Raw genomic sequence first — 26,303 nt, 5'->3', positions numbered from 1 at the left:
AGGGGCTTCGACAAATCAGGAAGATGGAGAGCTGGGGCTTCTACAAGGGCTTGACGGAGCTTAATGAAGGAGTGTCGGGGTGAGGAGGATAATGGTTTTTTAGGGGGGCTCTTGCTGAGGTCGTATAGGGGTCTTGCTAACAGGGAGCAGGGAGAAGTTAGGGATCTATGTTCTAAAATATCTAGCCAGGCTTAGAAAGGAAAGGATTTCTGTCTTGGTTTTGGGAATGGGCAGGTCAGACAGGAGCTATTTTCTGTCTGAGGTAATGGACTTTCTTTGTTGAGATAGAAGGAATCTGAGGTAAGTGACAGAAGGGGAAGAGATTTGAGCTTTGACGGGGGATACTCGGTAACTTCTGGAAGCTAGAAGGTTAAGTAGGAGGGCAGTGTCAAGTTGAGACTGTTCTCACGAGAGACTGCAGAGTAGAAGATTGTCTATGTATTATAAGGTGGACTTGGAGTGATCATGATGAAACTGTTTGAGGTCCTGAGCTAGGACCTGTCTAAAAATATGTGGACTATGTCGGAAGCTTTGTGGCAAAACTGTCCAAGTGAGTTGTTTAGAATGTCTTGTGTATGGGTCCGTCCAGGTGAAGATGAAAAAATCATGGGAGCAGGGGTCTAGAGGGATAGAAAAATGGGTCTTTGAGATCTGGGACTGAGAAGTGGGATGCCGAGGCAGGGATCTGCGATAAAAGGCTGTATGGATTTGGAACTAAGGGAAAGATAGGGACAACGGCTATGTTGATGAGGCGAAGGTCTTGGACAAGGCAGAAAGATCCATTGGTTTTTTTAACAGCTAATATGGGGGTATTAAATGGGGAGTGAGTGGGTCTGCTTGAATGATGGGTTGGAGGCCTATGAGGGCTGAAGTGGTTAGGGGGTATTGGGCCTGACAGATATACTGAGAGGGGTCACATAATTTGATAGAGGCAGGGGGACATAGGGCCACGGAGGGGCTTGTAATGTCCCAAACTTTGGGATTTACAGGGTGTATGAGGGCAGAACCGGAGCTTTCATTGGGTAGAGGGGGGTCGTCAGCTATGAGGGCCATCAGAAAGGGAGTACTGGGGGCTGTGGGAGTGGATATAGTTATGGAAACATGGAGGAGGGAAAGGATGTCCCATCTTAGTAAAGGGACACTGGGGCGTAACCAGGAAGGAGTGGGAGAAAGGTATGGGATTGTCTTGGATTGTGCATAAAGGGGGGGGGGTTAATGGGAAAATCTGTTTACCTCTTACCCCGACTATAGGAGTAATGGCTGGTGTGGTAGGGCCCCGGTATTCTCGCAAGACTGAGAAGGTGGCTCCTGTGTCTAGGAGGAAGGAGATGGGGCGACCGTCTACTGTTAAAGTAACCCTGGGCTCCTGTTTGGTGATGGAAATGGTCGGGCGAGAAGCCCCCGGGCCCCGTCAGTCTTCTTCTGCCAGCCCTACTACGGCTGGCTTAGGATGGGGGTTGTTCGTCCAGCCTCCCCTTCGGGTGGTTGCGCAATCAGACCCCTAGTGGCCCTTTTTGTGGCATCTGGGGCATGGGGTGGTAGGAGATCTGGGGGAGGGGCACGCCCTTGACTAATGTCCCTCTTTTCCGCACTTGAAACAAGCTCCTGGGGGGGCTTGTTTATAGAGGGGCGCCCAGGTTGTGGTTTTATCAGCTGGGCTAACATCTGGAAATTGGCCAGATCAGCCTTTTGTTTACGGCGTTCTTTCTCCTCCTCCCGGTTATGGAAGACTTTAAAGGCCACTGTTAGGATCTCAGTCTGTGGGGTAGTGGGGCCCTGTTCCAACTTTTTGAGTTTAGCTTTAATGTCGGGGTAGCTTTGAGCTAGGAAGTATGTCATAAGGACATGTCTTCTTTCAGGTGTTTCTGAGTTCAGGCTGGTATAGTGTAATAGGGCTTGAGTGAGTCTGTCTAAGAACTCGGAGGGGTTTCATCTCTCTTTTGAATTATGTCTTGGAGCTTTTGAAAATTGACTACTTTACGAGCTGCCTTTTTCAGACCTGCTATTAAGCAGGAGGCAAAAATATCTCGAGAGCAGAGACCCATGGCAGTGTTATAATCTCAGTGTGGGTCTTGTTCCGGGACAGCAGTGGGGCCAGGGGGATAGGTGGGGTCAGTCCTGTGGGTTTCGGTAGCGTGCATTTGGGCGAAGTCTCAAACTTGTCTATGCTCTTCAGGTAGGAGAGTATTGGCCAGGAGCATGAAAATGTCATGATGTGTGAGGCTGTAAGACTGGAGGGTCTATTGAAACTCCCTGATGTATGTCATGGGATCAGTGGAAAAGGAACTTAGGCGTTTCTCTAGTTGGGCTAGATCTCTTAAGGAGAAAGGGACGTGAACGCGCACGATGCCTTTGGATCCTGCTACCTCCCGGAGGGGGGCGATAATTTTGGGAGGCTCTCGGGACTGAGTCTGAGGGGGACTGAAGGGTTCTGGCTCAGTCTGTGGGGGAGTGACGCGGTCTAGCCGTGCTTAGTCGAGCAGGTCCTGAAGTGCAGAAGGGGGGCAAAGAAAATAAAGAAAGATAGAATCAGACCCACGTGTTGCCAGCCTGCAGCCCAGCTGCTTGCCTCTGCAGCTTTAGTTGGGCTTAGAACTCATGACTCTAAGGTTAAGAGTCCCATAGCTCTACTAACTGAGCTACAGCAGGGAGCCAGTTAATTGCTTATGGAATGTCTTTGTTCTCTATTCTTGCCACATTGGCAAGTGGGGGAAGGGCATATTTAGAAGCAGGGGCGGTGTTTCTACACATCTTCAAGGTCTCTCTATTTTCAGAGTGAGGAGTCTTGGCAAGATATGTTTTTGTGGACAGATAACTTCAAAGGACTGCACCGGTTGTTCTCTAGCTTGTGCTTTCCCATGCTGCGTTCAGACATGGGGGAAGGTGCTTTCCCATTCTCCCTACAAACATGTGAGAAGACGATGGCGGTCCCTAACAGGGGAGAAACAGGTGATGAGGGCAAAGATGTAGGGGAGAAACAGGTGATGAGGGCAAAGACGGAGGAGGCCCTTGGGACTTAGTTAAAGGGGGGGCTGAAAGGCTCAGGCTTAATCTGTGGGGGACGAAGGTGGAGGAGGTGAGATGGGGGAGGAGATGGTGGGGACTGAAGGGAGAAGGGCTGTTGTAGGAGAAGAAGGGGAAGGGAGTGAACGGGAGGCTTCTGCAGGGGCAGCGGCTTGCAGGCTAGGAGAACTTGGGAGGGGGCTCAGGGAGGAGGAGGTGGAAAGCTTCGATATAGGGAATCTCCTTCCATTTTTTCAGGCTCTGGCAGTAGTTAAAAAGATCACGAGTGATGTTAGGATCAAGAGATCCCCCTGCAGGCCATTGGTTGTTATTGTCTAGGGGGTATGTCGGCTAATCTTGGGAGCAATATTTACGGAGTAGTTTTGGTTTTATATCAGGCGTCAGGGAGAGGGTAGCCAGATGCTTAAGCAGGCATTCAAGAGGTGAACCTTCAGGGAGGGATGAGGAGGCTCCCATGGCTGAAGGACAGAGAAGGAGACAAACAGGGGAAGACGAACAGAGATCCTCGGACTGGAAGCAGACCACAAGGAGACAAAGGGCGTCCCCGATGATCCTTGGTGGTCTGCGGAAACTCATATACGAGTCGGAATTTCTTAGGAAGTGTGGGTCGTCACCCAGACTTCCCTAAGAAGGCAGAGTGCCGGAGTCACGAGGTACCTAGCGCTAGGCGTTTTCGGCGGACGGAGCAGAAGGAGGAGGGGGGGAAAAGGGAGTGTTCTCATCCACAAAGGAGTCACCTCGTTTATGGCTGTTGGAGGGGGGTGCCTGAGAGTTGGCCGCAGCCGTGAAGGCCTGAGGCGGGGATTTATGACTGTCGGAGGAGGGGCCTGAGCGTCCGCCGCAGCCGTAAAGGCTTGAGGCGGTGATTTATGGCTTTTGGAGGAGGGGTCTGAGGGTCCGCCGCAGCCGTGAAGGCCTGAGGCGGGGAGAGTTCCCTCCTCATCCCCGAGCGTCAGGGCCTTGCCGGACGATCACGGTCAATGGCACTGCGATAGCTCGGGGAAGAGTGGCCCACTCCGGGGGGAAAACTTACCTAAAGGCCAGAGAGGAGTGGTGAGTGTGATGAGCCAGCGCCGGAAAAAGAGGACAAGGGCAAGCTGCTGCTGGTGTCGGGGGAAGACGGGGCCCAGTTGGGGTGTCCCATCTCCCGGGTTTCGGCACCAATGAAAGGAAAGGAGCGACACATAGCAGCAATTCACCAGAGAGTTCCGCTTTATTAGGGAAAGGTGCTGGGTTATATAGGAAGGGGCATGAATTGATTGAGGTGTCACTTCTACGGGGCTGGTGGCTGGTGGCTAGGTGCTGGGATTGGGAGGGGGGCGAGAGGTGATTGGGCTTCAGGTGGCGCCGGCGGGAACTGAGGACCCCCGAAGAGAAGCCGGAAGTTTGCCATCTTACTGGTGGGGACCCTTCAATGGGGAGTTACAATTTAGAATATATTTAATTAATAAGAAACAAACAAATTATACATAAATTTATCTTTGTTGTTAAAAATCACCTCTCCAGATGTTTTGTTGCCCTTGTCTAGCTTGGATTAATACTTAGTCTATAGGCACACACCTGATCATCTACATTTGCCCTCTTACAGCACTAAACTATGTTTTCTACCTTTATCTTGCATCTACCTACCACTTCAGCATTTTATTTAAAAAATAATAATAATAATAATAATAAGGGAGAAATGTGGGATTCACATATGAATCAAGTATAAAAATCAAACAAATATTCATATTTGACCTGATTGTTTATAGTTCATAATGCGTGATCAAAACCGAAAGTTTCTGTGATGACTGCCCTTGCACTGTTCACCCTGTAAGAACTTATTCACTATGTAAGAACTTGTTCACCATGTAAGAACTTGTTCGTTATGCTTCAGAAGATTGTAGACTGATGAGAGTTAGGCTTGGGGTTGATTAATGATTGTGCATTGAGTCCCCTATACAGAATTTTATTGTTGTTAACAACCATTTGATCAATAAATATGAGAGATGCCCTCTCAAAAAAATAAAAATAAAAATCACCTCTCCAGATAGAGTTCAGGTCAGGGCCAATAATATAAAAGTATAGAAAACCAAACAAAAGCTACAGAAATGGTAGAGAAAACCAGAGAACCACTAGGTCACGGTTCCTAATAAAACATCTAAATATAAAATTAAGCCTGCACGGCACTATTTGCAATAGCCAATATATGAAAGCAACCTAAGAGTCCATCAGTAGATGAATGGATAAAAAAGATGTGGTACATATACACAATGGAATACTATTCAGCCATAAGAAACAAATCCTACCATTTTCAACAACATGGATGGAGCTAGAGGGTATGATGCTCAGTGAAATAAGCCAGGCAGAGAAAGACAAGTACCAAATGATTTCCCTCATTTGTGGAGTATAACAACAAAGCAAAACTGAAGGAACAAAATAGCAGCAGACTCAAAAACTCCAAGAAGGGACTAGTGGTTACCAACAGGAAGGGGGTGGGTGGGGAGGGAGGGAGAAGGGGATTGAAGGGTATTATAATTAGTGCATATTGTGTGGGGGGAGATCATGGGGAAGACAGTGTAAGACAGAGAAGACAAGTACTGTCTCTGTGGCATCTTACTGCAGTGGACAGTGACTGCAATGGGGTGTGTGGGGGAACTCGATAATATGGGTGAATGTAGTAACCACATTGTTTTTCATGTGAAACCTTCATAAGAGTGTATCAATAATACCTTAATTAAAAAAATTAAGCCTGCACGTCTCTGCCCCCAACTACAGTGGAAACACCTGGAAAAGAATGTCAGCCTGGCAGCCTAGAGTCCAGGGTTCTAGGTTTTGTCCTGAATCCATGTACCCAATCTTGGGCCCCTCACAACATATCTGTAGGAGGGAATAAAACTATTTGATCTGCTTACAATGCACATTATTGTGAGAAACCAACACAAAGATGTTTTGACGAAGTTAAAAACTGCACGACTGCAAATTAGTATTTCCTCCATTAATTGGCAATCAGTGTTGGTGTGTGACACACCACCAAGTCCTTAAATGTGAGTTCATCAATGGATTAATATTCCAGTAAGAATAAACTGGGTACAACTTTGGCAAACGACAGTGGTATGTTATCCACTAAGTACTCTCACCTGCTGGCATATCCCTGCTAACCTCACCCACTGAGTTCCCTGTGGCTGCTTTTCGTGTCCAACATCAGAACAATAACTCAGTTTGACCATTAGATGGCACTAGTTATAAGGTAAGTGCTAGGTCCCTTCAGAAATTGAGCAGTTTCCCCAACTAAGGAGGTTTTTCAGGTTTGTTTGTTTTGTAACTTAAAAAAAAATCATTATTATAAAGCCATATGCTCACTTGTGAAAATATATCAAATGGGATATTAAATAAAGAGGAAATCCCCTGTTTCTGGTAAGCCTTCTGGCAGTTTCCTCTGCATGATTCGAATACAACAGTATGTAGCCCTAATTAACCTTGGTTAGGCAGGAACCTGTGCTGGACTAGATGAAAAATCACTGTAATGTTTCAAGGCTACCCCAGAAGTATAACCATACCAACACAAAACCACTGTGCGCACATCTGCCCTACTCTACTCCCGAACACACACAGTCACATTCCATTCCTCTCACCAATGTTAAGGCCCCATCCCCCATTATAGTTTACTGGCTCTTTACAAAGTCCTTGTCTTCTTTGAGGAAATAACATTAACAGACTAACTGAGCCGGTTGGATTTTTGGGGTTTAGTTACGTCAGTAACTGAATCAACAGTTTCAAGCATATGAAAAATCTTACAATCAAATACATTAACATACAGCTTTTTCCCCACCTCTCCATACTTTTTCTGGGATAAAACTATAACTACATAGTGCTTCCATTATCGGATCACTTGGCAAAGACAACCATTCAGAATGCTGCTTAGAACCACGGGCAAATGGAAACCAAATCTTGCCGGTTGGTCAAATTGGCTGTCACCAAATTCATTCAAGAAAGACTTTGATTCAACTTGGTTGGGCTCAATTTTTTAAAATCTGGACCTCAGTTTCCTCATCTAGCACTTGGAGGATATTTGAACACCCCTGATCGGGGTGCTGTAGGTCCAGAAGCACCAAAGCTGCCCGGCGGGCACACACACACATAGACCGATTGCCTAGGGGAAAACTAACACGTCCCCTGCTGGAGCAGAAGGAAGGAGACACAGAAAGGTCTCGGCTTCTAGACCTATGAGAGTCTTGGAAGCTGCGGAAGTGGCTGTGGGGAATGACATTACAAAAAGGAAAAGGAGAGGGACCTGGACCCAGGTAACCCACCTCTGTGCCTGGCGCCCGACGACGAGGAACCAAAGCTACTTTATCGTGGGCCGCCCCTGCCTCTCCAGAGAGCTCTCCCCAGGCCAGCAAATGGTAAACGTTCCTCATCAGTACCCAAGGCCTTCACCCAGAATTCAAGATCAAAGTCAAAAATACTACCTCTGAATTAACAAATTAGTGCTATCTAGAGAAGAGAGTGTAAACACTGACCTAGAGGAGTTAGAATACAAGAAAGTGCCTGAGGGGAGAATGCTAGCCTGAAAGGAAGACTAAGAGGCTGGAGATTTAAAGGTGGGGCTCTGCTTTGTTATTCATCCTTTCAACCAACTCATTCTGTTACGTGTGCCTCACGGGTCTAGGGTAGAAGAACGCAGTAGAACAGAATAAAAACCTTGCCCTCCTAGCCCACGTTTCTTTGCACGGGCCAAGCACAGTAGGTGTTGTGGTTTTTAAAAACCAGACGCAGGCCTACCCACTTACGTGCCTTGTCTCATGTATCTTTCTGTCAACCCCATAAGGTGGGTGGTGTAACCCCCACGTTACAGTTAAAGGAACTTAGGTTTCTTTAAGCTATCTGTCCACGGTCACACATCTTCCCACGGGACAGTAAACTAGAGGCTGACATGGCCATCAATCAATTGCATAAAGCTGCAGTTGGCATCTGAGAATTCCGAGGTAAATAAGAGAAATTATTACGAGAGAGAAACAAGGCAGACGGCGGAGGAAAGCCGCTAACCAAGCACTGTACAGGGAGAACTGGGTGTCGCTGCGCCACCCGCGGGAGCCTGGCTTTTGCCCCTCGGGAATCGCCGCCTTAATCTCCTCCCCCAAATGCTTCTGGCAGCCAATTCTCGGTGAGGAAGCCATGACGTCACTGTTGCGGGGCAGATTGGGAGTGCCTCCTGGTCTTTCACAGGCAAGATCCGACGCGAAGGTTTGGCGAAAAATGAAGGTGCAGGGAAATGGAATGGAGGCGAAGAGGACTGGGGAACAGGGTGGGACAGGAAAATTTATATACTTGTAAGATCCTACAGCTAGGAGAAAAGCTTAGAGTTACCTAGCCTAACTTCCCGTTCAGTGTTGGCTTGAATGTCCAGGAAGGGGAGGCTCACTCCCACTGTCGGTTCCGCCACGCTGGGACAGTTCTGATGGAGAGGAGATTCTTGTTTCTGTTGAACTGAAACCTGCCTAACAGCTCTACCCCACGAGGAACCTACAGAACGACTAATGCCTCTTCCACAGAACAACCCATAACATTTTGGCCAGGAATTCATTCCCATTTCTGGGGAAAAAAAAAAAAAAAAAAAAGCCCAAGCTCCTGACTCACCAGATTAGTAACAAGTTGAATGCTTTTCTTTATGAAAGGTGAAAATCTCGGTGAATTTCGAAATAGTAATAAGGAAGATACAAAAATGGATTAAAATGTTGATAGATAAAATTGAACCTTTGGCAAAATATCACCGGTTTTATATTCTCTACATTTTTTCCAGTTTTCTACACTGTGTATGTTACTTACAGAAATACACCAGCATAAAGGAGCAGCCCCTGGCTTTGCTACAACACAGGCTCACAAGCTCACAGGCTGCTTGCACTCATTTGCTGGTGCATTCAGATCAGTGTTCTCATTTCTCCAGCCCACCTATGAAACATCTGGCTAAATTGACATAAAGTAAACACTTTACGTGTATCAGTCATTGAGTCTCCATGGAATACCCAAATCAATTTAAACTCTACTAAGAAAGCAGGGCCACAAAAAGTGGTGAAGAAAATGACAAACTCCTCTTAACATTTATGCCACCAGAGGGTGTTCCACAAGAAAAGTCACTGCCATGTGGGCCATTGACAGCACACCATTAACTCTGTACCATTTGCAGTTCACCTGAACTCATTCACATAATTCTCATCATAACCCTAATAAGGTGGATGTTATCATACTCCCACTGACAGAGGAGAAAGCTGAAGCACAGCGTGTACACTTGCAAAAAATATACAATCTGGTGTGGGGCCATTTATCAATGTGTATTAATATAAAATGCACGTGCTCCTTGAACCAACAATTCCACCTGTGTAGGAGGCAGTAAACTTCATGGGTATGTGACCAAGACAGTTGCACAGGGCTGTATGCTTAGAAGGGGACACTGTGCTTGGGTTTTAGTGCTCTGTGTTACTGTCTTGAAATTCTTAATAATTTTAGCTTTCAGTTTGTGTTATGTAAGTGAAGTCCACTGGGATCACGCTGGGGGTTTGGAACTTAGGCTCAAGCTGGGTCTTGCCTCTCGCTCCTTCCAGCCTCCCCAGGACTGGTTTTCAGATGCCTCCAACTGGTCCCTGGAATCCCTGCCACCCTATGTGCTGCCCTTTCCCAGGAGGACCTGGGCACAGGGGAGAGCAGAGCCAGGCATACATACCTGTCTTGCCAAGCCTAAGGGCAGAGCCTTAGGCATTTGTGAAGGACTGCATTCACCTGTAAGTATCCCTGTGCCTGAAGGAGTGTGACATTAAACAGAAAAAAAAAAAAAAAAGCCACTGTGACAGATCAAGAGTTGAAGTTGCAGAGGAAAGAAAAGGCTTTTTTCTTGTTTGAACGTGGTGCACCATAGTGTGATTTTATACTGGGCCCATCAAATTATATCACTGGTTCTTGTAAATAAATATTCATTGCCAAACTATATGAAAGGTTGAAAATGATGGTCTTATCATCACTGACTTTGCCTTTGGGTAATGTCACAAGAATATCATTGTGCTATAACTGGAACATAAATTTCATGAAGGCAAAAATCTGTGTGTCTTACTGCAACTTTAATAATCAGAGCCTAATATAAAGCTTGACACATAACGTTTTCTGTTAAATATTTATTAATTCAAATTAATGGAATGCATTTTTATTTATCCTAGTCAAAGAGACATTTAAAAAATTAAAACAATCCAGGAGTCCCAGAACTAAATATTTAAAGTATGATACATCCATGCAATAGAATATTGTGCATAAAATAACAAGGATGTCCTTTGGGTACTGATAAGGAAAGCTTTGCAAGATAAATTGTTGCTACCATTTATGTAGGAAAAAAGTGGGGAGTGGGTGCGTGTCATCACTTGTCCTCACATGCAGTGACCTTCCTGGAGTTCTCTCTAGTGGCCTATATGTGGAAGGATTCAGAGAAAAAGTTCAGGAGGCTCTGGATGGCTGGGAGGGAGATTTTCAAGTACGTTGTTCTATAGCTTTTGGATTTTGAAACAAAAGCAAATAAACAACCAGGTAAACAAAAAAGTAAGAATCCATTTTATAAAGTACAACAGTGCTACATTGTGTATCAGTGTGGAATTATGCATACTTAAGTAAACAAAAGAAGCAGAATATTGTGTCTATTTTCATTTGTGTAAGATATATTTTGCACACTATAAGGAAAAAGCTTATACAGTACTGTTATTAGGTAGCTACCTGGCACTTATGAAGTGCTTACTAGTTCACATGTAGAGTTTTGATTAACATGAACATTCCTTGTATTCACAGTATGTCACTTTGCACACATGACTGTGTACATGTCCTGTTATCAAACAATGGTGAGACATGCAGATTAGGTGGAAATGACTGAGGAGAGCAATGCATTCACAAAACAACCCGAGAAAACTTGCAAGGTCATGTAGCATATGCTATGTAAAATCAAAGTGACATTTAAATGCTGAAGGAAATGACCAGCTGTGATCAACACAGGGGTCTTGCCTCTTAGAACATCCACATCATGCTCTGCGCCCAATGACAACCTGATGCTCCTACACCCAGATTTTTGTACACAGCAACTCTACCAGCTTCGTTTTTGCAGGTGGCCCCTGCTCCTTCCCTTGGCTACATCACCTTTGCCCAAAGGGCATGTTCTCCATGGGACTGCGCAGCCAGCTCCAGGAATCCACCTCCTTCCCAGAGACGTTTTCGAGGGCATGGAGGGGAGTGAGGTGACCTCTTCAGAGGTGAGTGCTCTAGTCATCACAAATACCAGTTCTGGGGCTAGAAAGCCTGACTTCTAGCCACTCTCTAGTGGGGACCTTGAGCAAATTACTTCACTTCTTTTGTATCTTTATTTCCTCATCTGTAACAGAGTTAAAAATAGTTTGACATATGTTATACTGTTGTGACAATTAAATGAATTATCAAGTTAACCACTTAGAACAGTGGCACATGGAAACATTCAGTAAGATATTTGTTGGTGTCTTGTTTGTCTTTTCAGAAATGCTATGATTTCTCCAAAGTGGCAGCTTTGATGCCTAGCTCCTGACCCTCTTTGTTCTCCAACGCTCCACTCCACCCTGATCTCCCATCCAGCTTTTCACAACTGGACTGGTGCTGGACAATTTCAAGCACGCTGTGGCCTCCAAGCCCTGCCCAGGCAAGCACCTGTGCATAACTTTCTTGCCTGAATGTGTATCATGGAGGAAGAGCATGGAAGGATATTTTAGATCTTGGAAAGAAAGAATCCCCACTGGAGAGGAAGAGGCTCCTCTTCCCACCTGATTCATCCCTCCTGATCTTAACTTTTACCCTCACAGCTCCAGAGTAGCCAATCTGCTTGTGCCCAACTCCAGCTGCTTTACTGGGGAGAAAGAATAAACAACTCCCAGACTCAGCTGACCAGAGTCTGTCCTTCCAGCCTCTTGTGCTCATCTCAGACAAGAGCAGAAAATATTATGTCCCATAGTGATCCTAGCCCTTGCACGATGCTGCCCAGTATCATTTTTCAGGATGCTGGAGATGGTCTGTATTTGTGCTGTCCCGTGCGGTAACCACTAGCAGTACATGCTCCTGAGACTTTGAAACACGGCTAGTGCAGTCAAGGAACTGAATTTTTATTTTGATTTAATATAAATGGCTGCTTGTGGCTAGTGATTACTGTATTAGACAGCATGACTTTAAACTGTCCACCCTGACCCTTTTTTCTTGTTTGATGAGACATCCTTGCTTTAAGATTGGCACATATGTTTTTCAGACTTGGTGCTGATACTGGTCTCACCCTTCACTGATCAGATGAGTAAGGGAAAAGGTTGTATTTCCATTCTGGGTCTCACCTTCCCCTGTAAGGAAATCAGAGAATTATACCAAGGGTGGCAGATGCATCCTGTTATGGGCTCTGTCCTCATGCCTGTGTTGAGTAACAGTTATTGACCTCCATGATCTTCCTTCCTCCATGTTTGAGTCACTGAGCACAGGTGGCCATCAACTCCTGACTTTCCTAAGTATATTTTTAGGAAGCAAGATACTAAGCCCAAGCAATCGGCCATGGATTTGAACAGAAAGAAGGGAGTTTGGATTTGCAGGGAGAGGGAGGTTAGATATCAAAGGACATGACCTGGTAATCACAGTTATGGGACCGTAGAAATAGAAACCAAGTCTAAATGTCCTTTCTTTTTTAAAAAGCCAACAACAATCCCTCCCCCTTGGCTAATACCAGGAAGAGAAGGGTTGAAAGGAGCTTGCAGATCACAGGGGTAAGCCTCTTCCTAAGGTCCAGTGAATGATCGATTTCACCTGGCCAGACCCTAAAAGCCCCCTCAAGGCTGAGTGATCAGGAGGGACTGGGGGGTGGGGGGACAGTACCAGGCAGCCTCTGCTCCACAGCCCTGAGGGGGTGGAGAAGGCAAACCCTGGTCATCCCTCTGTCTGTAGCCCTTTTGTGTAAGTGCCTGGTGAGGATGACGTGGGCTGTTCCTCAGAGCACAGCTGCAGGCAGTCAGGGAGGAGGTGGGGCCTGGGCTGCCCTGCCCCCCCATATCCTCCCCCCAAGGCTTGTCCGGAGGTAGGGGACTTGTACCCTGAGATCTCTGCTTGGCCTGACCCTGCTGCAAGGGCTGTCTGACCCCAGTAACAGTGGAAATGGCAAGTTTATTGAGCTCCCCTTTGCCCTGCTGTCTCCCCTCCCTCCTCCTCCTTCAGCTGTCTTCCAGCTATGCAGGTAAGTTTTATCTTTATTCCTGCTCTGGGGAGAGCCTGAAAACAGAAATGCTAGCGTCCCTGGGCTCACTTCCTTCAATTCATCCTCAAGTTGCTATGCAGCTTATCCTACCCAAACAAAGCTGTGCTGGACCTGGTTCCCCTCCTCAGTGGCTCCCTACAACCTTCAGAATAGAACCGAAACTCCATGATGTGACCTTAAGTCAGAGCTCTCCTTGAACTCATGCTTTCCTATCTTTCCAGCTTTGGTTTCTCACCTACCAAAAGGAGATATAATAACAATTTCTTGGAGTTGCTTGTCAGGGTCCAATGAGATGGAGTATTTAACATGCTTAGTAGTACCTGTGCCTGGTAAATCTTGATAAATGTTTGTTGAATTATAGTATCTTGTCAGGTTCAAGAGCTTGATCAGTTTTTATAAAGGAGTCCTGCTTTCACATGCTGGGGAAAGAATGAAAAAAACAGAAGACAGATTCCCAGACTCAGGGAATCACCTAACAAAGGAGGCCCAGTCCACGTACTCCCTTGAGAAATCCTTGCAGGTGTAATGGAGAAACAGGCCTTATCTCCTAGTAACTCTGAGTTGGGCTGATAAGACACAGTCCACATGGGAAAGAGATTGGGAGCATGTACAGGGCAGGGTCCAGGAGCTGCAGTGAGGGTTGCAGGTACAGAGGAAAAGAAGGAGATAGAGCCAGTTGCAGGGTGGGAGACCTAAAAGGAGAACTTGGGAGCAGGGTGTGAACAAGGACGGAGGGCTGGGAAGTGGTAGAGAGGCAGTGGTGGAGAAGTGGTTAAAATCAAACCTCTACGCGGAAGGGAAGGATCAGTTTGGCCAAGTTGGATCAGGGAGGCGCAGGAGAGAATTAAACTGTAAGATGCTGGGCCGCATTCCAAGGAGGGACCTAACCCTGGGCTGAAGAAGGTGCATCAGAGATGGATGCAGTTGGCAGAAAGGCAAGCAGCCTCTAGCAACAGCCATATGCTAGAATGTTCTGTCCAGGGGCACCCATGGTATCTGTATAACCAGAGACCTTTAAGAAAAATTGAGCTCCTCCCTGGCTCTAGAATTCTATTTAAAAAGCTAGTGCCTTCTTCCTTCCCTGTTTTGAAGCAGCCCCCTCCCATGACATGCTTATCTGTCAGAGTTCTCTCTGGAGCTCAGTTTCCTTTCTTTGGTATCTTGGACAGGACAGTTCAGAGTAATAGGACCAGGGCATCCCATCCGGGCTCTGGTGGGGGATGAAGTGGAATTGCCATGCCGCATATCTCCTGGAAAGAACGCCACAGGCATGGAGGTGGGATGGTATCGGCCGCCCTTCTCGAGGGTGGTCCATCTCTACCGAAATGGCAAGGACCAAGATGCAGAGCAGGCACCCGAATATCGGGGCCGAACGGAGCTGCTGAAAGAAGCTATTGCTGAGGGGAAGGTGACCCTTAGGATCCGGAACGTAAGGTTCGCGGATGAAGGAGGTTTCACCTGCTTCTTCCGAGATCATTCTTACCAGGAGGAGGAAGCAATAGAACTGAAAGTGGAAGGTGAGTAGTGCCATATTAATACTGGGTATTATCTGCTGGGTGGCCAAGACCTCCCTTTGAGACTTTAACCGTTCTCTCAATAGAGATGAGATCCTTCAGCCCAAAAATTTCACACCTGGGAAAAACTTCCCTAGAAATGCACACATCGGTACAGAGGAATCGTATGTTCATGGGTGTTTGTGGCATTGTTATTTATAGTGGGAAAGAAGCTGGAATCCAAGTCCATGACCAGGGGTAGGCAAGTGACTGAATAAATGTCGTTATCCGTACCCTATTATGCAGCCACTAAGAAGATTGTTTTAGGGCTACACCAGATGGCTTGGAGGCACTCGATGAGGTGTTGTTGAGAGGGAAAAGAAAGCTACAGAATGAAGGGAACAAAGATAAAGCCAAATGTTTGTGAATATAGATATGTTGCAGAAAAATTTTAAGAGGATAACCATAAGAAAGTTTATATAATTCACTTTGGAGGAAGATGGGAAAGAGGATGGGGTATGGTCTAACCAAAAATTAAGACTGTAATTATCCATATGATCATATTTATGAATTATTATGAAAGAATATATAATATGTACATTTTGGGGTACATATAGAGAAAAAATAAAGAAAAAAAATTTTAAATAGAAAGGAAAACCAAAAGAGGCAGCAAAATCCAAAATAATCAGTTTCTGGTCATTTTGCACTAATAGAGGGGAATATGAATAATCTGAAAGTTAATCCCCATATCCAAGTGAACTTTCTTATCTGTTTTGCTTCGGAATGTTTCTTTTTTGTTGTTGTTGTTATAAACAAGGGCGTCATTCCTAACAAGTCAAATTAATCAAGTCCTGTTACCATGAATTCCTCAGTTGATGTTGCTTGTGGTGTTTTATTAGACAAGGAACATTACTGAAAAATATATTCCTGATGTAGTTCAAGTGAATAAACAAGTAAAACAAATGTCTGAGTATCATAATATGTCTGAAAGAAAGAGACATCTCCTGTAGATTTTACCTTCACCACCTCCTTTCTCTGGAATCCCATTTTCCATGTCTTGTGTGATGGATGACTTTGGAATTTATTTTTCTTGTTTGATCCCAGGATAGTTAAGATGCAGACAAGGTGAAGTGGATGGAGGGAGAATTTTAAAGTTAACTGCTATTTAATTGAAGAACAAAAATGTTCCTAGGGCTCAGCTCAGGTCTCTCCCTTTCCTTCTCCCCAACCTGCAGTGACAACACCAAACAATCCATCACTTTTGTATCCCAAAGGCTACTGTTGCAGAGCTGGGCCCAAAAGATGGCACTGTATGGGGAATAACAAAGCACTATTTCTGAGACAGATTGCAGGGGTATGAAAATAGCTTTGCGTGTCACAGAGTGTTCCTAGAGCTGTCACTGGGGATTTTTACCTGCAAGGAAGTTTGATAGTGAGGACCTCTCCCATTTATAGATTTTCTCCTTCCTGTTCAATAATGTCCTAGTTCAGTATCTGCCTTCCCCAGACACTCCCTACTCCCACTACACAAAGGAGGGAAGGAAGGAAAAAAAAGAAAGAAAAGAAAAATGGCTTCAGGGGAGAAAGTTTTCCTTTGGGTTGTTTTCCATATTCCAACCCCTTCCTACTAACTTATAGTCTGCATGCCTTAAGAGTCTTAAATAAGTATTTTACAAGTAAAACAGGAATCTGAGACAAAGTTAGGATTGAAACGCCACAATTGTGTATTGTGAATTTCAGACAGAATTACTTCTCCTCCTCTATAGAGTTTTTGATTTATCTCCCCAACTCCTTTTTGTCATTTCTGTGACTTTGTTATTAGTTGTCTCAGAAGTATCTTTGTCTAGCCCCCTGAAACAGAGAACAAGATGAAAAGGGCTGGCCCTGCAGCATGGCACATCAAGATTAGACAGATAGAGCTCTGGGCACTGAGGACAGGATTCTAGAATGTGAAATAGGTAGGAGCCAGGGAGAGCTGAAAGCACCCTCTCCCCACTTACTCCCCCCACCAACCCCAGGCTCCCCGGCCCAACACACACACACCACCACCACCACCACCACCACCACCACCACCACACCACACACCACACACACACACACACACCACACCACTCAGGGGCCAAGTCCTGTGGAACAGACTTTCTCAAAAGCTCTGGAAGAGGCGTTCTTAACATGTGTCTCTCTTGGCAGATTAGTGAAGTTGGTGGACCCCCCCTCAGGATACTGTAAATACACAAAGTTGAATATATTTGGTACTGAAGTAGTTATCAAAATATTAAAATAATGAGATATGGGGTGGCCCTAATAATCACTTTCAAAATAGTGATGAACATGTGATATTTTGAGATTTCCACAACTCTGATATAAAAATATTTGTGATTTTCACTGATGTCTAAATCACAGGTCCTATTATTGTGTTGTCTACAAACATAATCGCAAGAAACACTAAATTTGAGTTTAAAGGTTACTGAAAAAGTTTTATTTTTCTATTTAAGTCCACAAATCCCTTGATTTCCTACACCCCCACCATTGTACTAGCTCAGACTCATGCTGTTTTTTACTTTCACTATTTTCATGACCTCTTAACTGACCTCCCTCCCTCCATCCTGCAGTGGGTAAATCGGATCTCCTCACCCCAACCTAGACTCCACCAGTGTTTCTCTGCGACCTGGAGTCAGATCTTGGTCCTTTAGCTGGTTCTCAAAACTATCCAAGACTGTTCCAAAATACAACCTTGAATCTTGTTGCCCTAAGCCAAGCTCTGCCTGGGAACCCACTTCTTCAAGGCCTGGCTGACAGGTCAATTTGGTGTAATCTTCTTTGAGTCTTGGTGACATTTGTTCCTTTATTCAACATGATTTATTGAGCCCCAGGCACCATGATGGGTGTTGAGGACAGGGCACTGATCATGCCACTTCTGCCTTTCAGATAGTTAAAAAACAAAATTCATCCAAGTAAATTTGAAGATCTAATTGGCCCTATTAAGTGATTCATGATTCCAACAGCATCCCCTCTAGCAAGGAGACTTCCAAGGACTCCTACAGATATGAGATTTTGATAGACAGGAAGGTGGGGGAAAAGTTACTAGCAGATGAGAATGGATTGTTCAGTCAAGGCCTGTTCTCTCAGGCGGAAGAGCAGGGGGCCTAATAATGCAGATTAGCCTAGCTTCTTTTAGAGAAGATGGAGAGGCTCATGTGGTGGATTGTCTAATCCACTACTGACCAGGAAACTCCTGACTGACCACATTTCTGGGGGAAGTTGAATCTATAATCGGGTTTAAGCATTAGGCCCTGGTTTGATGGCTTGGCCTAGCAGAAATGACCCCTCATTGGGCCTGTCTTTCTTCTTAACAGACCCCTTCTACTGGATCAATCCCGGGGTGCTGGTTCTCATCGCTGTCCTGCCTGTGCTCCTCCTGCAGGTCGCGGTGGGCCTCGTCTTCCTCTGCCTGCAGCACAGACTGAGAGGTGCGGGGGCTTGGGGATCTCCCCTGCACCTGCATAGAGCTGGCATCTTAGAACTTGATCAGCTGTTTATTTTTGAGTGACTTCTGGGTTGGAAAGTCATTAATGACAAGTCTCCCATTTTACAGAATATCTTCATTGGGTAACCTGGCTTTCCCTATGAGGTAGGGTTGACATAACAGCCCCATGCAGCAGAGGAGGCAGAGGCCCAAGGTGTTCAGGGATTTACTCAGTGGCAGAGCTCAGGCCTAACCCCCCACCTCTTGGCCCCTGTGCCATACCTAGAAACTTCAGGAAACTGGGATAGTTTGAGTTTCAGAGTGGGACATGTCTAGGTCGTTAGGAGGTTTAAACAATGACACTGTAACACATAGTAGGCATTCAAAAATGCTCTATTCAACAATGAGGACACAGGTTCAGTTGATGATCCTTCTCCCCAAAGCCTAACCGTGCAGGACCTCTCCTAGTCCTCCTGCCCTTCCCATTCCTCAGAGGAAGCAGCAGGAGGGCTTGGTATGCGAAGTGTTGGTGGATCTACAACAGGATCTTCTCTCCCCTTGAATTCAGCAAATACCATTACCTCCTTCTTCATGAAAGAGGTTTTCAACCCACATGACTGAGCAGAAAGAATCTGGGCTGTGGACTTAGGCAGCCCCAGCTTGACGTGACTCTCCAAGCCCAAGTTGCCTAGTGAGTCAAATAGGGACAACACTCTCCCTCCTACATTAGAAGATTAAAGGGGACAGTGTTATGTAAAGTGCCTAGTATAGAGGCAATCCCAAAGTAGCTGCTCAATTTACTGCGGAATTCCTCCCTCCCTCATCAGAAGTGTCTTTAGACAAACGAAGTGACAACCCAGCAAGGTGGAGTGGCAAAGTGAACGGAGAACACCAGGAAAAGGAGCAAAGAGCAGTGGGGGAGCAATAAAACCTTAGGTCGGTTTGGAGCATTGCTGTCTACCGAGGCGTTCTGCATCCTTTACCCCAGTATTTAACCCAGACGATAGCCAGAGCTCTTGACTCCACATCCACAGTATTTCCAGACTCCTAAGGATGCTCCCAGGCTGCAGAGAAACTGCCTGCATAAAAGCCCCAGGCGCTGGGTGAGGGAGGGGACCCACTTAGGGCCAGAGCTGGAACTGAAAATGCTGTCTTTTTCTGTTTTAGGAAAACTTTGGGCAGAGATAGGTGAGTTCCAGGCACCATCCCTCCCCAATTCCTCCTTCCTGGCCTTTTGGTGTAACCCTCAGACCGTCTTTGCCTCTGCCCTAGGACCCCATTCTCCCTTAGGTGACAATTCACTATTAAAACTTCTGTAAACAGCTGGGAACTGCAGAAAGTCTCATTTCTCTTTCCGGCTGTCAGCCAGGGTAGAAGCAAAATCCTACAGCTTCCTCCTTAAGAGTCATTCACAACTAGAAACAATTTTAAATGACTAAATAGCAAAAATTCAGGAGAAAAAGCATCCCCTCCGAGTGCCCTACTGAGTCCCTTTCCATTTGTTCCTCTTCCAGAAAATCTCCACCGGACTTTTGGTAAGTGCTGGGTAGCCACCCTTCGGTCGGCTTGGTGGTTCACTCGGTTCCAGTCTCCTGGGGAAATAAGGAGCCCTGGTTCCTGGTTGGTTTCCTTCCCTCTCCACCTCTTTTTCTTTCTTTGAATAAGTCTTCTAGTTTGAGGATTGGTAAGATAATGGCAAATACACTATTATGTGCCAGGCACTTGCCTTACCAACAGATTTCCCATGTTAACTCATTCTGTAAGAATTACAGGTGCTTCATGCACACTGTTCATCTTTTCAGGAATTACAAAGGGGAGGTAAAAAGATATTTTGGGCATAAACTTGGTGTCTAGTTGGGGAGGCAATACATACACATGAATTAACTAGAGAACAACGTACATATATGCCATCAGCTGTGCCTGAATGGCAGAATGAGTTCTCATGAGTACAGAACAAGTAACTATATGTGACTCATCAGGGAAGGATTCTTGGAGGAAAAGTGAAGACACCAAGCCGCACAAAAACGTCGGCCCCTCCAGGGTATGGCCCCTGTCCTTTTTGTTTACTGCAGATGCAGCCCTTCCTGAATGGCCTCAGGCCATAGGAACCCCAGCACCTGGCACTTAGCACACTAGAACTCCATCCTAGCATTTATGACATTCCATCAGTGTGCAACACACACACACAGTTTTTGTGACCCAAAGGGGAGGAATAGGATCTCTGTGTTGTAGAATCTGAATGTCAAAGGTCTTACCAATTTTTGCACCATGATTCTCCTCGGCTGTCTGGTGAACCCTAATGCACCCTTCTCAGAATATTTTTTCATGTATGCATAAAAGATAACAATTTCTAAGAAAACTATTGCATTGAAATACAGGTATCAAAATATAAATGTATCTGATATAGTAACAAATGTTTCTTTAAGTAACAAAACTACATTAAATAACAATGAGCAGCTCATCTAATAACTTGTACTTTCAAAATACTGATAAACAGTATTTTGAGATTTCTGCATCAACTCTGATGGGAATGAAGGGATCTATTTCCATTGGTGGTAAAGTCACAGGTGCTGCTGGTAACTGGTTTGCTGCCTACATTTTTAATGGAAGAAATGTGCTAAATTCAATTAGAGGTGAGTGAAAATATAGATGTAGTGCTTTTCATATCCAAGCTCATAGACTCCCTGAATTCTATCCAGACTCCTTTGGTGTTCTTGGACCCCAATAATAAACAGAGAAAGGTGGTGGGACATGGGGGGAACACATGTTAATCCTGTTTGTTCTGTGGTGAATGATTCAGATCCCCACTTTCTGAGGGTCCCCTGCTGGAAGATAACCCTGTTTGTAATTGTGCCAGTTCTTGGACCGCTGGTTGCCTTGATCATCTGCTACAACTGGCTACATCGAAGACTAGCAGGTGCAGTGGTGGGGCAGCAAACAAGACTATTGACCAGAGGGGGACTGAGTCAGCTCTGAATGGGAACAGGAGGAGGGTGGAACCAGGGCTCAATATTTGAAGAGAAGAGATTTCCTTCCTCTCTGTTCCCACAGTCAACCCCTGGCTCCTCAGAGACTCTATGAGGAGAACCACTTACTGAGCTCTGTGGGGTCCCTTACTGGAAAGGGAAGGGTGGGTCACTGCAAATCTCCACAGGGAGGCTGTGGGGAGGGAGCTGGTAATTTTCCACCAATCACCTGTTTCTCTTTGTTTTCAGGGCAATTTCTTGAAGAGCTGAGTAAGTTTTCTTCTCCTTATAAACTAAGAACAAAAAAACAGGAAAGCAGAAAAGAGGAAGAAGGCAGATATCAAGGGATCAAAATCCCAGAGGGAAGGCGGGCTTATCTGTGAGGTAGAAGCAAGGGTTCCCCAACCTGCTGCAGATTTGCTCCACCTCTGGTGCCCTCAGCAGGAACCCCCAAGTTGGCCTCCTTTCCCATTTCTTCCAGCAGCTGCCCTGTGCCTTACCTCCAAAACCAACCACTGAGGCAGGCACAGTGTCACGATGACTCCAAAGGACTTTTCCTCTCCTGGGTTTAATGGCTTCATGATAGAACTACTGGCAGACTTTTCAAGTTATTTTCTCATCCTTCCAGGAAACCCCTTCTGAGTGACATCGCATCTTGGCAGGGGCAGAGGAGAGCCTGGCTGTCCGAGGACCAGTCCTTGGAGATGTCACGCCCATCACACTGCACACTCACTGGCCTCCTGCTGCGGGGACATTCAATCTGCACTTACAGGGACGCCCTGAATTCCAAATGAGATTGATTTCTTTTGTCATCTATCTTTTCTCTTTTCTCCAGCTCCTTCCTTCCTTTCCCCATTTTGCTGCCTACATCTTTCCACTCCACTCTCCATATTCCACCTGGAAGCCCCCTCTGGCTGCGGCCAGGCAGGTGCTCTTCTCTCCACTGGAGGACACCTATATTGGAGAGTGGCAGACAGGACAGTCTCTGCTGCAAAGCCAAGACCAGGAGCTTCCTCATTGCAAATTATGGCAAACTACTGCAAATGGTGCTTGTTTCTTCCAAGATCCCAGTTTTGATGGGCAGAGCTGAGAGGTGTGGAAGGTTGAAGGGATGGAACTGGAGAGTCCAAAGCATCAGGGAGAGAGCTAAGTGAGCTCCAGAGTGAGGACACAGGGAGCCCTGACCCAAACGGAAGGCGGGGAGAATCCCACAGAATACTGGCCAGAGCTCCATCTCGCCCAGCAGCCTATGAAGGACCTTGGGCAGCATAGGGTGTGCTTCAGAAGGCTTTCCCTTCCACTCCCTCTCTTGTATGGATGGGTGCCTCCTGCTCTCTCTCCTCATGCCCTTTCCACCCATCTCCAGACCCAGATCCCAGATGGGATTCCACCCATCTTCCACACCTCTCAGTGTTCCAGTTTCCTTCAACCATTACTGCTTGATGATCTATCAGATACAAAGAAACAGGCGAGGTGCTAATTAATAACAATACATGTTTCCATGCACCACTTGTCCCTTTCCTTCCTGCATTTCCTTCATTACCCCCTCACATCTCTTCCTCTACGTGGCTCTTTACCCTGGAGGTCAGTCCTCAGAAAAACCAAGCACAAAGAAAGACCTCTGTCAGAGGGGCCATTTACTTAAGTCCCAAGATCCTAGAGGCCTGTGCACTTTCTTTCCTCTACATGCCTTCTTCCTTCACTTCCTCCCCTCTTCTGGGGGCCTGGATCCCAGGGAGAGACCCACTTCCTTCCCTTCCCTAGAGGAGGCATCTCCAAAGAAGCCAAGCCATTGACCCAGGATCAGCCGGCATTTATAGGTACTACCTGGGCACAGCTCCTTGCCTTTGCAGCAGCCCCAGTGACCCATAAGGCCCTCCTTCTCCCCAAAGCAGACATCGCAGATAGGGCAGCGGTAGATCTTCTGCTTCCAGTGAGCCTGTTGATGTCTGATCAGCCCCGAGAATGAACCGCAGGACTTGCCACAGTGGAAGCAGCAGGTGGGCTGCTCTGTGAGGTGGGCCTTCTGGTGGCTGGCAAGATAGGCTTTCTTGGTGAAAGTGGAAGGACAGTGAGAGCATGAGAAGACCTTGAGCCTTGAAGGCTTTGCTGGGTGAGGGTTGGAGCAGGTTTCCAGGCAGGAGGCTCTGGTATTGGGTGCCTGGGTCCCAGTCACAGGCTGTGGGGTTGGAATGGCTGGTGCCCGAGTTCTCACAGTTATCACCTGCTTCTTGGCTGTAGCTGCCTGCTTCCTGTCTATAGATGGCTGGGTCTGAGTCACAGGAATCTTGGTTCTAAATCTGGGTTCTCGCGTCCTGGCCACTGGTGCATGGTCCCCAGCCATAAGGCCCTGGCTGGATTTCTGGTTCTTGACAACAGGATCTTGGGATCCAGCTGTGTTGCCTGGAATCTGCACAGTATTGTTCCAGTTTCCAGCCACTGGCTCCTGGTTTTGGTGTGTCCTCAGGTGTCGTTTGAGCTCAGACTGGTCCCGGAAGCCCTTCCCACAGAAGGGGCATGAATGGGGCCGGTAACCTAGATGGACACGGCGGTGACGACTCAGTCCAGAAGCGTCACAGTAGGTCTTGTTGCAGAGAGAGCAGCAGAAGGGCCTCTCCCCAAGATGCATGCGCCCGTGGTAGCTGAGGGCCTTGGGGCTCCGAAATGACTTCCCACACTGGCTGCAGTTGTGAGTCTGCTTGGGATTGTGAACAAACTGGTGGCTACGGAGGTTGGAGAGCTTGCTAAAACACCTGCCACAGGTGTGGCAGGTAAAGGGGGGCCCAGCCCAGGATGCTGGGAACACTGGGGTCCTGTCTGTGGACTCAGTGGGAGCAGAGGATGGGCCTGCCCCTCTGCAAGCAAGGGAGACCTTTCTGTCATTGCCACTCCCCTCATCTCTCAGACTCTCTTGAAGTTCCTCCTTCTTGGCTCCTATAACGAGTAAGGAAGAATAACAAGCCTCACCACGAGAACCCAACAGAAGCTCTCCTCCATTCAGTCACACTATTCTCCCTCTTTCCACCTCACTCTCCCATTCAGCCTTCCACCCTCACTCTGACTTCATAGGCTAGAGGTAAGAATACATGTTTGGGTTTTCAAATGAGAAGTAATGAAAAATTTATCTGGGATCTTTCAACAAGATCAGAAATCAAAATTTTAACTTATGACCACATTTCTTAAAATGCATATTGTCTCATTTTCAATAGTGCTCACACTCCCATGGACACTCCTCAGATATCCACAGTGCAACTCATAATATATCATGGAAATGTAGATATCTGAGATACTATTAATAATCAACCTTTAAGCCAAGATTGTCCTGGCAAACCAGGAATGAGGTCAGCCTGACCTTAAATTTCTCCCAAGACCTTTTTCTATTCTCTGGAACAAGGCTCCCCGACTCCAACTCAATATCAGGCTCACCTCCCTTTTCTCTCCTCTTGGGAAGGACTTTTTAATCAAAGGGGTCTTCCTGACATAAGCGACCTACATGTAGTCTCTCAAGCCCTAGAAACTGAAAATGCCCAATTATCCTGAAAGACTTAGATATTCATCTTCTTGAAGCCAAGGGACTTAGGCAGATGATCTCAAGGTCTCTTCCAGCTCCAGGTCTGACCAGGCTGGAAGGTGCAGGTTAGCAGAGGAGATACAAATCCCTGATCCTCTCAGTCAGCTTTCCCTCCTCTTAGGGCATGTCCTGGACCCTTTCCATATCTCTCTCTTTTGCAATTCTTACCAGAAGGGAGGCGTTCTCCACTTGGGGGACAGAGATCTGCTCTCCACTGTTTCTCTTCTTGTTCAAGCTCGGTGATCAGATCTGGATGAGACAGAAAGATTCTGGCTAGTAAATGGGAAAGAGGGGAGTTGAGGTCCCAGGCTTGGCCCCTTCACACCTGATGGGGACAAGACTACCTTCACCCGTATCCTTGGTTTAGGAACCATAATCTTACGGGCAAGGAGGAAAGCTCAAAAGACTAGCTCCTAACAAAGTGCCTGGTATATCATACCAGTGACTCAGTAAATATTGATTAGATGAATAGGCAATTTGCATATTTGGAAAATACTGTCTTCATGTTGCAAGTGTTATCTTTGCCCTCAGGCAACTTTCATCTCTTCGTATTTTATTCTAAGCTTAGTGACCCAGATCTTTCATGTCTGGAAAGTATGAAACCAAGGGTCAGTAAGGTTAACTATGAGCTTATCTACCTGCCCAAGAAAACCCGATGTTCCAGGACCACAAGGGGCTTGCTGAGGGAACCCCTCCTCTTACCCACAGATACCAGGTGTTTGAAGGTCTCTGACATAACATCCTGGTAGAGGACCCTCTGCCTGGCATCTAGACATTGCCATTCCTCCTGGGTGAAATTCACTGCCACATCCTCAAAGGTAACTGGCTTCTGGAAGAGCAGGAAAGACTCAGGGAGTCTGCACACATTCAGATATAGACATCCAGTCTCAAGGTTCAGAAAACTAAAAGAAAATTAAAACCGTGGAAGTAAGGGAGAAATATGAAAAGACAGGCACATAGCCAGCTGCAGAGACCAGCTCCGCAAAGCAGCTGAGCCTGAGAGGAGTGGATGGGGAGATTAAGAAAACACAGAGATAGCAAGAAAGACACAAAAACCAAAGTTGGAATCAGGAGGTTCACTGACCGCTGGTGGCGGAACAGTGGTGCAGTTTTATTTCAGAGTACTGCTTATGTACACAGGCTCACTTCCTGTGAGCTGCCCACAATGATGTCACTTTTGGTGTTGTCACTTTTGGCTGATCTCACACCCAGTGATCTCATTTCCAGCCCTCCACAGCCAGCAACTTTAATGTATAGAAAGGAAGGAAAGAGGAAGAAGAAACATGTGAGAGGGAACATGAGGAGTATATACTGAAAATAAATAGAGAAAACAAGTGAAGGAAAAAAGGCTGCACTTGACAAATTTTAGGAGATACTCCACAAAGAATGACAGGGTGGTGGTGCAGGGACAGAGAAAGGCTTGTAGCCCCTTTTCCTGGGTGGTGTTCAGCTTGGAACAGTCTGAGATTCCACAGCTCTGTAGACAGGAGAATGGATGAAAGAGTTCAGTCTAGGAGCTGGTCCTTCC

The 26,303-nt window shown here is 46.3% G+C and overlaps 2 protein-coding genes across 5 annotated transcripts in view; one reads left to right on the top strand and one right to left on the bottom strand.

The window, feature by feature from the left end:
- The first annotated feature begins 12,432 nt into the window (after positions 1–12,432).
- MOG (myelin oligodendrocyte glycoprotein) lies at positions 12,433–21,971 on the top strand. Its single transcript, XM_017651751.3, has 8 exons — positions 12,433–13,258; positions 14,449–14,796; positions 18,129–18,242; positions 19,406–19,426; positions 19,753–19,773; positions 21,039–21,155; positions 21,454–21,474; positions 21,833–21,971. Exons 1-8 carry the CDS (start codon positions 13,180–13,182, stop codon positions 21,844–21,846), a joined length of 735 nt encoding a protein of 244 aa, XP_017507240.1. The 5' UTR covers positions 12,433–13,179; the 3' UTR covers positions 21,847–21,971.
- ZFP57 (ZFP57 zinc finger protein) overlaps positions 17,223–26,303 on the bottom strand; it is a 30,580-nt gene continuing 21,499 nt past the window's right edge. The window contains exons 6-9 of one of the 4 annotated variants that reach the window (XM_037026556.2): positions 25,478–25,604; positions 24,944–25,024; positions 23,032–24,138; positions 17,223–22,651 (exon numbers count right to left, since the gene is read on the bottom strand). In XM_037026556.2, coding sequence (XP_036882451.2) covers positions 22,485–22,651; positions 23,032–24,138; positions 24,944–25,024; positions 25,478–25,604 — 1,482 coding nt within the window. In that variant the 3' untranslated portion in view covers positions 17,223–22,484. Of the gene's footprint in view, positions 22,652–22,681; positions 24,139–24,943; positions 25,025–25,477; positions 25,605–26,303 lie in introns of those variants that run through there. The other 3 variants (XM_037026563.2, XM_037026567.2, XM_037026561.2) reach the window with 3 other exon arrangements.

The sequence above is a fragment of the Manis javanica genome, chromosome 16, assembly GCF_040802235.1.
Source record: "Manis javanica isolate MJ-LG chromosome 16, MJ_LKY, whole genome shotgun sequence".
Lineage (NCBI taxonomy): Eukaryota > Metazoa > Chordata > Mammalia > Pholidota > Manidae > Manis > Manis javanica.
Note: the sequence above shows the minus strand (reverse complement) of the source record. Positions and strands in the feature narration are given on the sequence as shown.